This window comes from Neolamprologus brichardi, chromosome 4 (genome assembly GCF_056152115.1).
Source record: "Neolamprologus brichardi isolate AB-2024 chromosome 4, ASM5615211v1, whole genome shotgun sequence".
In the NCBI taxonomy this organism is placed as follows: domain Eukaryota; kingdom Metazoa; phylum Chordata; class Actinopteri; order Cichliformes; family Cichlidae; genus Neolamprologus; species Neolamprologus brichardi.
Window position 1 is genome coordinate 20,348,796 of NC_142107.1, and position 14,361 is coordinate 20,363,156.

General features: G+C 39.1%; 1 protein-coding gene and 1 non-coding gene across 5 annotated transcripts in view; both read left to right on the forward strand.

The window, feature by feature from the left end:
* The first annotated feature begins 225 nt into the window (after positions 1–225).
* kcnh6a (potassium voltage-gated channel, subfamily H (eag-related), member 6a) overlaps positions 226–14,361 on the forward strand; it is a 29,858-nt gene continuing 15,722 nt past the window's right edge. For all 4 annotated transcript variants that reach the window (XM_087840002.1, XM_087840004.1, XM_087840003.1 and 1 more), the window contains exons 1-6: positions 226–688; positions 3,460–3,690; positions 5,310–5,459; positions 5,742–5,845; positions 6,662–6,971; positions 8,653–8,855. In XM_087840002.1, coding sequence (XP_087696128.1) covers positions 613–688; positions 3,460–3,690; positions 5,310–5,459; positions 5,742–5,845; positions 6,662–6,971; positions 8,653–8,855 — 1,074 coding nt within the window. In that variant the 5' untranslated portion in view covers positions 226–612. The remainder of the gene's footprint in view (positions 689–3,459; positions 3,691–5,309; positions 5,460–5,741; positions 5,846–6,661; positions 6,972–8,652; positions 8,856–14,361) is intronic.
* Positions 5,203–5,274, forward strand: trnac-gca (transfer RNA cysteine (anticodon GCA)). The gene has a single exon. It is a non-coding gene; the product is annotated as a tRNA-Cys (tRNA).

A 14,361-nucleotide genomic window follows, 5' to 3' on the forward strand; every position in this document is an offset into this window, starting at 1 on the left:
CTGATTTAAAATTCCATACCGTATGTCTTCTAAGATATATCTAATATATATGTAGAGAGACTTAAATACTTATATATACATAACTGATGCTTCCGCTGTCTTCTGCCTTCACGCTGCTGATGGGCGACAGGGGGTGGTGCAAGGGGAGTGGGTTGGGATCGGGCTAATGGGAGCTTCTTCACTGCCATCCTTATCGCGCATTGTCCAAAACTTCAGGGAGAATGCAGCGGTTATAAAGCAACGAACGGATTCTGCGCTCTGCAGCTTTTGTTCACAACCTGTCCCGCAACAGGTAACCTCACTAAGGAAAAGACTTTCGAATCGCTTTCATACATTTTTTGTTGTATCCTAGTCTACTTTTTACCCCCACGTTATCAGCGTGCAACATCCTGCATCTGCTATTGCCCTGGCAACCAGCCCTCCTCTCCATCATTCTCCGGCGCTTCACCCCTCACCATCAGCGGCAGGCTCCGAGGGAAGCCAAAATCTGCTGCTTACGCTCGCCCTCTAAGTGGAAGCGGACCCTTTTGTTCACTGGCGTCAGTTCAAATCTCTTTGCTTTTTTACTTATCTAAGGTTCATGTGTCGGAAGTGTTTTCTCTCAGCATCAAAATGCCCGTGAGACGCGGTCATGTTGCGCTCCAGAACACTTACTTGGATACTATCATCAGGAAATTCGACGAGCAAAGTAAGTGCACATGAAATTAGTTTCAGTTATGCGTCTGTGCTGCTGTTGAGGTCCGAACAAAGGGTGTGATATTTAAATTCCAAACATTTTACAAAATACATATTTAGTTTTCCCATTTTAAACATTTGAGCTGTTTTTTGCTGCGATGGTTTAGCTCGCAAATGCTTTAAATATATCCAAAAGAGATGGCAGAGACGGGGAACTCTAATTTACGGTGAATTAATTACATCCTCTATTTTAAAAGGGATAACTGTGCTCCTTGTCTATGGGAAAAGTGTTTCTGACAGCTAGTTCATCAGTAGGAGTGGTAGCCTGTATTTATTTCAGAGCTGTTAGTGTATCCAGTTAAATCTTGTTGGTATAGTTTTGTTTGCTTTATTTTTCACACGTCTGTGTTTGTTTGTCGGTCAGTCTCATTGCTTGAACAGATGGTAGAAGGACAGGCTTTTTATATTATAATAAATTAACACATCTTATCTTATCTGTATCAGTAATGCTGACAGAACCCAGCTGCTGCTTTTATGTTTGCGGGGTTAGTGCACCTGCATGTGAGTTTGTTTGTGAGAGCTCACCTTATGACTTACATTGTGTTCCATTAGCTCACATGTTCCATTGGCTGGAAGAAGAGACCACCTCTCACTTATTGGAGAGGAAAAAAATCCCTTTCCCTGAAACCACTAAGGCCTCTGATAGAACACATATGTTGCTGTCTTCTTTTGACCATTATTTGTATCCAGTTTTCCCTTCATCCATTTTCAGTACTTAACACTTATTACATGAGCCTGTAAATCTTTGTTAATGCTACTTTAGTTTAAAAACAAAAACACTGAAAGACACCATGCCACATTATATCTCATGTGCAATAATCAGTACATTTCCTCGCCACTAGCAGCGTGTTGACACAGGACTGAAAATAACCCTGCCATCCTGATTAGATACTGACCATACATGGAGAAATAGTTGATTGCTGACAACTCTCAGTTTGTGTTAGTATAATCAGCTCTAGGACCAGTAATGCTTGAATCTCTCCAATATCCCCTAAGAAACCCGTATTATGTAATGGCTCTACTGTATCCCAAAAAGGTGTATGTGTGTGTGCACGCGCAGTCACATACACGTGCACGATAAGGTGAGTGCACGTGCCACAGTGGTGCTGCTTAGCAACGGTGTGACGATCAGTGTTTTTGCTTTGAGCCCCAGATAATGACTTTGGACAGAATGTGCTTTTCCACTCTAAGAGCTCACCCGTTTATATTAAAAAGAGGGGCCAAGAGAAGAGTCCCCTGCTCTCATCTGTGTGGGCAGGAAACAGCTGTTTAACCCAGTTTCACCAGTAATAAAAAGGCCAATGAGAGGCGACAGAGGTTATGTATGTACTTTTCATTCAGATCGTTCAACTCCTCCATTAGCAGCCTTCGAACAAAACTGCCCCAATTCCCTGTCATGCAGCATTTTTGGGACAGTGGGTGTTTCCGTTGCCACGAACAGTATCATTCATTTCATTGGTACTAGGCACTGAAGGACATATGAGCTTGGAGTTACTGTTGGGGATGTTTCTGAAAGCAGGGTGACTCTGAGAGACTCAGAATCAAAGCTCTGACTGACCAGGAAGAACCATTATTGTTGTAACTGACACTGTACAGCCACAGTGTTTCCCCCATGATGAAAGAGCACTGATGGTGGTGGTCAACGCCCCAGTGAGTGTCATTAGCTGATGAGAAGTCCAACAGCTACCATGCAGTTAGAGATTTTATCTCAACTTTAATGGCATTATTTTATTTGATTATTTTGTCGCACTGTCACATGTTTATCTTATTATGAAATTTCAATGTAAAATGATCTTAATGTTGTGTTTTCATGAACAAAACTATGTCAAATGTAGGCTAGGTGTTACATTCACAAGTACTGCCCTTCTTAAAAGACAGACTGGCAATATTTTTAATACAAGTTAAAGCTGGTGGCAAAAATATCAACTGTACAGTGATTGTACTTTTAATATTGTTTACCACTGTTAAGATATGAAAACTATTTGATAAACAATGTAAATCTGGAAATGTAATATTTTTACTGTTTAGGTAGCCTTGCTAAACAAATAAAATATATTCATAGGCAAGTGGCTGATACCAATGTAATGATGTAATTAAAAAATGTCAGATACACAGGCTCCAAAACTTGTAGATTCCCATAAGTTACCTGGCGCCATGTGCTATACTCCAAATACCCTTATGCTGAAGTGCCCACCTGCTCCTTTTCAATCCCTTGGGAGGAATTGTGACGCTAATAACATTAGCACCATGGAAAAGTAGACTTCATTAGTTCCACTTCAGCTGATTGTCATGCCTAGATGAGGAAGAACAGACTTTGTGGGCTGTGAAGTCAATGCGTATCCACAACAGTCAGCACTTCAGCATCTTTAAATCAAATTAAATCTTAAACAGTGTAAACAGTTTAATTGTCAGCATTAACAAACTATTTCTTTAAATCTTTCAGTGACAGGCATAAGTGCAATCACTGGAATCAGGCGTCATTACCCTCTGTGAAGTAAAAGACTAATTTAGTTGGTGAGATAGTCATGGCTAAGCTTAATTTATAAACCTCTATGCAGTATATTATTTCTCCTTTAATGAGCAGAAAGTTTATTAATATTTATAAGCAAGAAATTGGCTTTGTCAGTGTTGCTTCTAACCCAGCTTTAATGGGCGGTCGTTGTACTGCCACATGGATATCTTGCCTTTATAAATTGTCAACTGACACTGTGTTCCTCCCTTCAGATCGCAAGTTTATTATTGCCAATGCCCAGATGAAGAACTGTGGCATCATCTACTGCAATGAAGGCTTCTGCCAGATGTTTGGTTTTACCAGAGCAGAGATCATGCAGCAGCCCTGTACCTGCCAGTTCTTGGTGGGTCCTGGCACAATGAAGAGTTCCCTGGCCCAGCTGGGACAGGCCCTGCTTGGGTCTGAGGAGCGCAAAGTGGAGATCCTGTACTACTCTAAGGAAGGTAAGACACGCGAAAAACAAAAACAAGAGCTGGAGGAAAAATGACTGGATTAAGCCCGTTTATAGCTCGAGACCTCATGAAGAGAGTCCTCTGGCTGTCACAAGATTTGGCCTGCTGACAGCTTGATTGTTATCAGAACAGTCCAAATAATCCTCCATATGTTCAACTAGTTTATCCTTTATCTCCTGACAAGAAACCTTGTTACAGAGATCTTAATCCAGAATGTTACCTCAGTCCACCAGCCATTCGATTGGATCTGTTTTAAAACATCTTTCCTGCTTTCCAAGACTAGTCCTTTCATTTTGATAATTCATCATGATAAATGTCTGGATCTGATGCACAAAGATGATTTTCATGTGAATAATATTTGCAATCAAAACAAGTAGATAGTAAAAGATCGTCTCCCTTTAAGTTTGTGTAGTTCAGGAGATTCTTTATTCATCTCAGACCACTATATTTGGCAGGTATCCGCGTTTAGCTGCTATCTTTTGCTGGACTCCCATTGATCTTGCGAATCCGTCACCATGGCCAGATTATGCTTTTATATTTAGGCTTTAAATCACTTGCCATGTTTTCGAGTCACCAACCCAGCGAGACCAGGCAGGCAGACTCAGCGTCTTAATCACTTCTTCAAACCTGCTTTTTTGGTGTATCCTTAATTCATACTTGTGTGTATTCTCATCAGTCTTATGCATGATTCTCTGCACATCGTTTACTTTTATTTTTAAAGTTTAATTTCCTGTTTATTCCAAGTTATTTGGGATGCCAGTGACACACTGTCTTCTGCCGAGGTCTGTGTTTAACCTCCATCATCTCTTTTTCTTTATCATCTTTTTCTGGCACAAAGGAATTGAGGTAGACACACATGAGTGAGCATGAGTTAGACAATGACAGTTACCGACTATAAACCATACATTTACTGTCTACATTTATACAAGGACATTCATAGTACATGTCTGTTATAACTTTTGCCATTTGGGCATGAGGAGCGCAGTTTAGAGTGCTGTTGTCATGGGAATGGGATTGTGTGCCAGATCAAATCCACTAAGCATCCATTTGTTTTGTTCCCCTGCTTCCCACTGTGCTCCCAGGCTGAACAGACTGGAAAAAAAAATCTGAACATGTGATTGCAATGTGATTCAGAACAAGACTACAGCGCTCACAGGCCCATTTTTTTCTTAACCTCCAAACAAAATCTCTGTTCAAGGTCTTTCAGGGTGAATGTATGAATGGAAGTGAATGCATGCACTGTGTGTGTGTTTCTGCCCTCTCTCCTGTTTCTATTTTTGGAGCTCACTGATTGTGAAGTGAAGTCAGACCTGACAGAAGTATTGCTCATTTAGCCTTTTTTTTTTTTTTTAGCTTCCACAGTTTTTGAAATGATTCCTTTCTTTCTTTCTCCTTTGCTCATATTGCTTTCTCCTGTGTGACCTCCCTGAGAAACATAACCTCGTTAAACTAGGCCAGCCTTCAGCTGATCACATTTTAGAAATAACTTCTGGGTTACCAACAGGGGGTATAGCTCAGTGGTAGAGCATTTGACTGCAGATCAAGAGGTCCCTGGTTCAAGTCCGGGTGCTCCCTATATAACTGCTGTTTCTTACCTTTTGTGTCAACAGGGACCTGCAGACCCTGCCTTGTGGGAATCGTTCCAGTAAAAAATGAAGAAGGCCTTGTGATCATGTTCATCCTTGACTTCCAGGAGCTCATCGATCCCTCCCACAAGAAGACTGCTCTCAGGCAGAGAATCACCCAAGGATGGGCCTATTGTAAAGTCTTTCACACTGCACACTGCATGTTTTGTTTGTGTTTCACATTTATAGAAGCTAAACATTTTTCTGTCTTTCTCTTTCCCTGTGAATTCTGCAACTGTAAATATAAATTAGAAATTAATGTGTGTAATTACTCTTGATTTTCTCATCATATTGGTCAGAATGTGCACTACTGTCTTATCTTAGCAGAAAAGTTGGATATTTTAAAGCAGAAAAGTTGAATTGAATACATTTTGAACTTTGATAACAAGTGAGCTGAAGATGAAGTTTTCTCTTTAGGCCAGAATCGCAGGCTGAAGATGAGGCTGCCGGTGCTGCGATCCATGCGACGACCTTCACTCTCAAAAGATCAGTTTGAAGGAGTGGTAGTAGACTACCTGCAGGTGAATAACACGTGCATGCAGTGCAGTCCATTTGCATGAATGCATGCTTTGCATTTTGCTGGAGTACATAAACACATCTGGCAGTGGAAAAAAAATCTGTACAAAGATAATACGTCACACTGTGACTCCTAGGCATGACATTTGCAATGATACAATTTTAAAACTTACTGACATATTATGCCTGCAATGCCTCTACTGTTCTTCAATCATGCATGAAGAGCACTAATCAAAATGTTCTACATATATAGTAACAACAAAGTCTTTGATTTGCCTTTCAAGTGCTATATATGCAATTTTAGTTTTATATGCAGTTCTAATAGTTAAATACGAACCACCTTAAATAGCAGAAAGATGTTTTTGAAGCAGAAGTTCTTGTTTCTCAGCCCAAAAAGACACCAAATGGAAGAATGAGGAGGAAAAGCAACTGGTCTGTTCATCTTTCTCTTCTTAGAATTTTCCTTTACTTGTGTTTAGAGTTCTCTCTTTTGATGAATGGCACCTTGTATGAAAGTATTTCCTGCCAGTATCCTTACCTGACACTGGAACTGTACTGAATCAGATAAATTGACATGTTGGGACTGTTTTACATTTACGTGCTGGCAGGGAGGTGACATTCCTCTCTGTTTCAGAACAGCATTTGTGAAGTGTGAAATATGACAACGTTTTTAAGAAAACATTTAGAAGAGAAAAAAAGCATTTCAAGCCAAAAACCAGCAGATATGGTGTGTAATTATTTGTTTGAACTATAAAAAGAAGCATGGCCTTCATTTCCATAATATTCAAAGTAGCTTGTGCCTTATTGCCCTTCCTTGACAGCCAAACAGCGAGGAAGTCCCTCTGAAAGAGTTTCGGATCCCATCTAAGGAAAGCTGTATGCAGTCTGAGACGGAGGCTCTGATAGAACAGGACATGGATCCCCCATCGCCAGCAGCTCAGCCCTCCACCAAACGACGCTCCCTTCTGACAGATCGACTGGACCCCATGCATCCCTTCCCCCAAGGGACATTACCTCGAAGTTGCTCGAGGGACAGTGTTCGGAGCCTCCGACGTGCCTCGTCACTGGATGACATCGATGGCATGAGGGCAGAATGGAACAGTCGGCCTGGAGACGCCCGGACTAACAGCAGTGAGTGTCTGATGGGGCATCTCAGAGGGAAACTAAAGCTGTAAATAAAATATAGAATTAGTACGAGTATCATCAGGTTATCGTTGCTGTATTTGTGTCTCAAAGAAACTATGAAGTCTTTACAATGCATATTTTTTTATGATGTTAGTGGAATTTAATGTGTGTTTAACTTTTTTTCAGGTTAACCTTCTGACAGGAATATAAAGCAGCATCCTAATAAATTAAATCACACAAAGCACTTTTCACAGCTGGTTTCTCTGACTCTGACTCAGAAAATGACACAGAATTCAGTTCAAAATTTTTTCTTCATTAGCCTTTTATTCTGTTAAAAAACAACCTGCTTTGAGACATAAATTTGTCTTTGTTGTTATTGCCACTTTGGTTTGCATACAAACAAACACTTTCACTGTGAGATCTGCTGGAAGGTTTGCTGGTATTAAAGGGATCTCTAACAGGTCATGTCTATTATTTGCTATTTTAGGACACAGTAGGATCTCAGACGTGAAACAAGCTTGCAGTGGTGGCAAACATGTTGACAGATGAGGTCAGGCAGGATGTTCACAGATGACATTGTGATCTGTAGAAAAAGTAATGGCGGGAGAAGCAAGACAGAATACATGTGTGCGAATAAGAGGGAGACAGATGTACCAGTGAAGATGCAAAGAGCAAATGAGTTTAAATACATGGGGTAAACATCCAAAGCAGCAGACAGTGGACAAGAGAGTAGAAGAAGAGAGAGCAGGCAGGGTGGAGCAGGTGGAGAAAATAGTCAAAGGTGATTTGTGACAGAGGATGTTAGCAAGGTTCACGCGATGGTTGTGAGAAATGCTGTGATGTGTGGTTTGAAGATGGTGATACTAACAACAGACGTTAAGAATTTGATTGGGAGTGAGCAGAAAGGACAGGATTAGAAATGGGTACAGCAGAAGAACATCTCAGGTTGAGTGTTTTTGGAAAACCTAATTAAAGAGGCTTAAAGATGATCTGAATATGTGCAAAGAATGGTTAGGGGAGGAGGAGGGCTATGTATTGGACAAAGGATGTTGTATATGGAGTTACCAGGCAGGAGGAAAGGGGTAAGACAACAGAAATGATTCACGGATGCCATTAAAGAGGACATGGAGGCAGATGATCAGCTGTAGCAACCCCTAAAGGGAGCAGCTGAAAGAAGAAAAGGAAGTTTATATCAGATTAGAAAGTGAGGTGACACATCAAATCATCAGTATTATCGAGTTAAATGCAGTTGAATTAAATGTTTAGTAGCTTAAAATGTCCTTGGCATATCCTAAAACACATAACTGCAAACTAATCAGAATCAAAACGGATTTTTTTGCAGCTGAGCTGTAACAGCTTTCAACAGATTTCTCACCAGTTCGGCACTTGTCAGGTTGTTGATGTCAGATTGTTGCTCTGATATTTATAACACAGAGAGCGTCCCTCTGTGCAGCTGCCTAATAAAAATTCCAGTAGAGACACGATAATCAATTCTTCTGTCAGTGATTGGGTCTGTGTTAAAATTGCTCATCACTGCACATCATCTCCGCTCTCAGGGGAAATACTTCATGAGGAAACGTTTTCTTTTGTACAGGTTCCAATCATACTCTTCCCTTTTTCTGTTCAATCTACTCTTCCACAGATTGTTTTTTTACTTGACTGCTGATGCTGTTGTTTTGTGTTGTAGATCTCAAGCCCAATACTCTGAACTCCACTTCAGACTCAGACCTTATGAGACATCGAACCATAGGCCGCATCCCACAGGTTACCCTCACGTTCGGCTCTGACCGAATGAGACCGCCTTCCCCAACTGAGATTGAAATCATTGCACCCAGCAAGATTAAAGACCGAACGCAGAACGTCACAGAGAAGGTCACTCAGGTCACACAGGTAAGCTGCTCTTTACCATCTCAAGAGAAAAAACAGAGAATAAATACCTGTTTTCTTTGCACTTTACTCATCTTCACTCATTTTATGTCATCACCAGGGTCTTAAATTTTCCATTTCACATTGCTGGCTGCATATGTATTTTCTTATTCAGTAATTGGCTACATCAACCGAATTGCTGTTTGATCTTTAAGAGGCGAAGTTGCTAGAAATTGCTTGCTTCTCACCTGTGAGATTGGCCAAATTGTTAAATGACTGCAATAACAAGGGACCAGCGTTCCTTTCTTCCCTTTGTTTGGTTAATACACAACAGCAGATATGTCTGCAGCCGCTGAACAGCAATCAGTGGTAGGAAACACTAAAAGGAAGAAAATGTTCAAAATTACAATACTTATGTCCTAGAAAAGGAATCAGTGACACAGACTTCGGCTGGTAGAATTGGTTTTTGTATCTTCTGCTTGGAAAATGTTGTGTTAAACTACTGCATTCTTTATTGTTTTAAGCTAATACAAGGAACAGCAATAAATAACTCAGTAATTAATATTTTCTGGTGTATTTTTAGCTGTTTTTGGCTCTTCCTGAAAGAGAAATTTCTAATGTTTCTAACTGGAAAAAAAAGAAATATGATCATTAACATCATATTTCTGTCAGATAGTTCAGTCAAAGGTGTCTATAAATGGCACATGCTTCAGGGTGACTGAAGACGCGAGACATCCGAACTCACAGGGTGAAAGCGTGAACAAATAATCTCACCTGAGGTGTGACAGCAGCAAAACACATTCATCAGCCACCTGTCATCACACCACGGTGTCTCTGTGTACATTTTGGCAAACTGCCTCACAAGAGTGAAAGAAGGACCACAATGGAAAATACCTTAAAATACCCAAGAAATTTTTCTCCTGCCAAAGGAAATCGTTATTTCCAGTATAATACAGTTACGTCGATAATTTCTTTTTTTGCAGTTTTCCGCTATACACGACAAGTGATTTAAAATCAAACAATGAGTACATGTGATGGAAGTGCACAGTTTCAGCTTTAATTCAAGGGTTTTTTTTACAAAGGTACGGGATAAATTATTTATTATTAGCAGTCATTTTTATACACAGTCCCTCATTTTTAGAAGCTTAATATTAAATGAACTGCCGGCTCACAGGCAGTTTCATAGTGAGGTGAGGCCTGAGCCCTTGTAAACAAATGCAGCAGACATAATATTTGAAGCTGATTCAAAAACCTCACTTGATGCTTTATAGTTTTGCACTTGAATTACATTTGATAGTTTTAAATTTCACTGTGGTGACGTCATATGTTAGTAAGTAACATGAATAATGATTAAGAAAAGCAGTTTAAAGCTGCCAAAATATATTTTTTTAAATGCATTATTATTTGTACAGCAGTATGTCATGTTTTCTAGTAGTAATAATTAAATTATTAAAATTATTATATTATTAAATATTTTTAATAATATAATAATGATGAAGTTCTCATGTCGCACTAGACACGCTGCACAGCAGGTTGCTGCCATTAGTAAGTATAAATGGATCTACGAATGTTACATTGAGCATAAGAAAAAATGATAAAGCTTTTCTTTCTGACTGTAACGATGCAAAGGCCTGTTTGCTCAGGTATAAAGCAGAAAATAAGGCAATGCTGGGCTCCCTAAGTGCATCACATTAACCGGTTTATCTGAGAGGCTTTCAGGAAGGTCAGTTGAGCCTCTTTTCAGCCAAACTGACCAAAGAAGGGTTTTTGTTTATGTCCCACTTATCTTTTTTCTTTGGAGTGGCTGGTTTGTTATTTTAGCAGGATATCAGATATAGGAGCTATGGGTTCACTATGAGGTGTTGTGTAAGCTATTTAAATGGTTCATGACTTGTAACATTTTACAAGATTTTAATTATCTGATTCATTAAAGTCTTTAAGATTTAGAGCATCAGCTGATTTAATATACAGTATGATTTCTTTTTAATCTGGGTTAATGATTCATCTATTAGTTCCTCCACAAATCTATATAATCCAGGCTATAAAACTGCACACAGTAACTCACAGTAAGTGATTTGATTACATTTGGTTGCAGTTCACCCCAATTGTATCTGCCTCTGGGCATTTAAGCGACCATGACTCGGTTAATCTTTGTGAAGTTTAATAAATTACTTAGAAAGTTTAATAAACATTTCAGTACGGATACCACCTTTTAGGAGATGTTAGTTGTGCATTTGCACAGTGCTGTGACCTCATGTGACTGCATTGTGACTGAATGGTGCTGCTGTGGTGGTGGTGAGATATTGCTTCTTTGCACTGGGAGTGATTGCGGTATTGACAGCCGGCTCTGACTCTATATGCAAGCAACGTAGCTTCTGTGGTCCTGGAAAAAGTGACTGCACAAACAGAAGACCTCTCGAAAAGCCTGGCTGAACACTTCATCTGTTATCTTGGCTTAGCTGACGTCATGAACAAGATTGGTTCGAAAGTAAGCGTTCCTCTGTTTAACTACACAGACAGGGTTTGTCCGCTTGTCAGGGAGGTTTGTTTTAGTCTTGTTATGTTTTTGTTGGAAGGTAGAAGGTAATTATTACAACTATCTCTTTGGTGTGCCACTCGCTGGCAGACCACACATCATCTTAGATGTTTAGTTGTTTTTAGATTGATAAAGTGCTGTGATGAAGAAGATTATACAACATTAAATAAACTCAAAGTATTTCCATCCATCCATCCATTGCTGCTGCTTTATTTACGATTAATTAAATCTATTCCTGTTTTGTTTTTTGATATTCTGTGAATGTGAAAACATGTTTCTTTTTCAAATATATAACAATGCACAAAACATTTTAACCTACTTTGTTGAAAATTGTCCGAGTTTATGCACCTGAGGTTTCAGGTGTTTCCCTTCCTGGTTTTTATACCATAAAGTCACCACTCATGTACACAACTTAAATACATATGAACCATAACAGTAAAATCCCTCCTAACTACATGACTGTTCAATCCTTTTAGGGTTAAATTCTATAAACACAAAGGTCAAGCATCCAAATAAAGAAAATATGTTTGTGTCTTATAGAAATATAAACTTTTTCTCCAACATTCAAAAATGAAAAAAAGGTTTCATTAATTGCAAATGCAAATGGAAGTTATTTCCAAACTTCTGTGTAGTCATATTGCTGTGTTTTCTTTATGTAATGTCAGTACATGAAGAATGCCTGGATGTATGTAGGGCTCACAGCTGCCTGTGAGTGTGGAGAGTCCTGCTAGTGAGCTGGATTTATGAAAGGGAGCGAGACTATTGAGCGGTACTCGTGGCTTGACGCTGCCAGTGACCTTGGCTCCTGCAGCTAATGGAAGTGGAGGGCAGTGGGCTTGGTCTCTGTGCCTCTGTCAGACACTAAATCACAACTGCGTGTTGTTACCGCTGTGAGTTTTTGTCCGGTTAAACCAACTTGCTTGAGTATCATAATGATGAGTTCGGAGACAAGAAGGTCAGGCTAACGTCACAGTAATCACGGCTGCTGCCATGTGAACTGTAGCGGTGGTCTTTTACTGACTGTGAGTTTTCTACAGGTAATAAATAGTAAAGCACATGTTGCCTTTCTCTGTGGCCCCAGTTTCATTATGCATAGAATGTTTTCTTTATGCTGCCCTTATAATTGAATTTCGATTGGCAAGTTAAAAAAAGAGGGATGATGGTTGTCATTGATCTCTGTTCATATTGATTTGTCTGCATAACACAAAGCACGCTGCGATTGATTATAGACTGTGGCTTGTTAAAGACAGATAACTGTACAAGAGCCTCAGCGCACTGTAACTAGTACTGTGTGTCGGTGTGTATGTGGCGCCCCCTGGCGTTGACTGATCTTGCAACAGGGCAACTTGGAGATAGCTGCAGCTTTAACTGAGTGTGGCTCTGTTTTTTGCAGGTTTGCACAGTTATTTTGAGTATTTGTCTCCATGAATGTGTGTGTACAGGTTGATAACATGCTCGTTTGAGATCTGATTGAACTCTGAATAGTCACACCCAAATAACGCATGCTTCTAAAAAAACAACATCCTCACAAGGCGTGTTAGAGAGGCGTGTGTAAATATATTTTCCAAATATCAGGGTTGAATATGAGGTTATTTGAGTTTTTTAATGGAATTTATTAGTTCATTTACAAGACTTTGCAAAAAATATTTTAAAAAAAGAATTACATTAATTCAGAGGGGAGAAAAGACATGGCAATGTTACCGTAAACCTTTGTTTTTTGAAAATATAATAAAAGTGATTGGAGGGTTATTCACAAAATGACAAGACCTCACATACACTGCATTAATTCAGATAATAATTTGCATATACAAAAATATAAAACAAAAACAAAACATCAAACACGCACAGTGTATTTGCATTCACAAACAATTCACGCAAATGCTTTTATAATTATTTCCCCAGCAACTGACAATGAATCTCACCTCCTATAAAGAGTGTATAGAGCTAAAGGGAAATTTTACTTCAGTCAAGAGCTTAAAATTTATTTAGCTGTTTAGCTTTTTATTGTCAGGCCAAACACAACCACCTGATTTTTTTTCTCCAATAATTACTACTTGTTGAGCATCACACAGGAGCCATCATCCATCACTTTTTATGTGCTTGAAAGAGGATCCCATGATGAGGGCAGGGCTACAATCAGGGAGGAAGAGCGAGAGGAGCAGAAGGGAGGGAGACACAGACTGACGTACAGAGTTCCCGTCTCCCTCTCTCTTTCTCTTAGTCGTAGTCTTGTCCTGCTTTTTACCCTGTGGTGTGTGTTTCAGCATGAGCGTCAAGCAGAAACTTCAGCCTGTGAGTACAGCCTTACTGAGTCTTTCATGCTCTCTGCAGTTACCCTCAAAACTCTTTCTTTTTCAGCTCCACATTCCTGTTTGTTAGCTGCCAGTGTTCCTTTCCCTGTTCTTCTTCCTCACCCCATCTTTAGTCGTCTTCCACCTCAAACTTCCAGCTTACTGAATATTTCTCCACGAGTTAGAAATGATCACTTGAGTCAAGTGACGTAACTTCACAAAGAGATTACATGAGAACTGTGCAGAGTTAGAGCACTTTCAAATTTACTGAGGGGTTTTTAAGCTGAAAATAAATGCTACTTTCATGTCTGGATTCTATTAATGTGATAGTCACATCTTAAAGGCTCAATTTTGTCTTTACTTATTTTTTATAGATACTATTTAAACTTTGAACTAAAATATTTAAAATGTTTTGTGCTTTGCATTGTTGCTTTATCCACAGTTGTCATATTATTTTGAATATTTTATATTTCTACTCTGAATACCTTAGAAGAAGCAGTTTCATATATATATCTATATCTATATGCATGTCTCTCACTTTTTCTTTCTCTTCATATATATATATATATATATATATATATATATATATATATATATATATATATATATATATATATATATATATATATCTTTTAAATCTAGTACAGCTTGAAATGTATCAGCTTGATCTCTTCCCATGATGACTTTAAAGTCGGAGTACCAA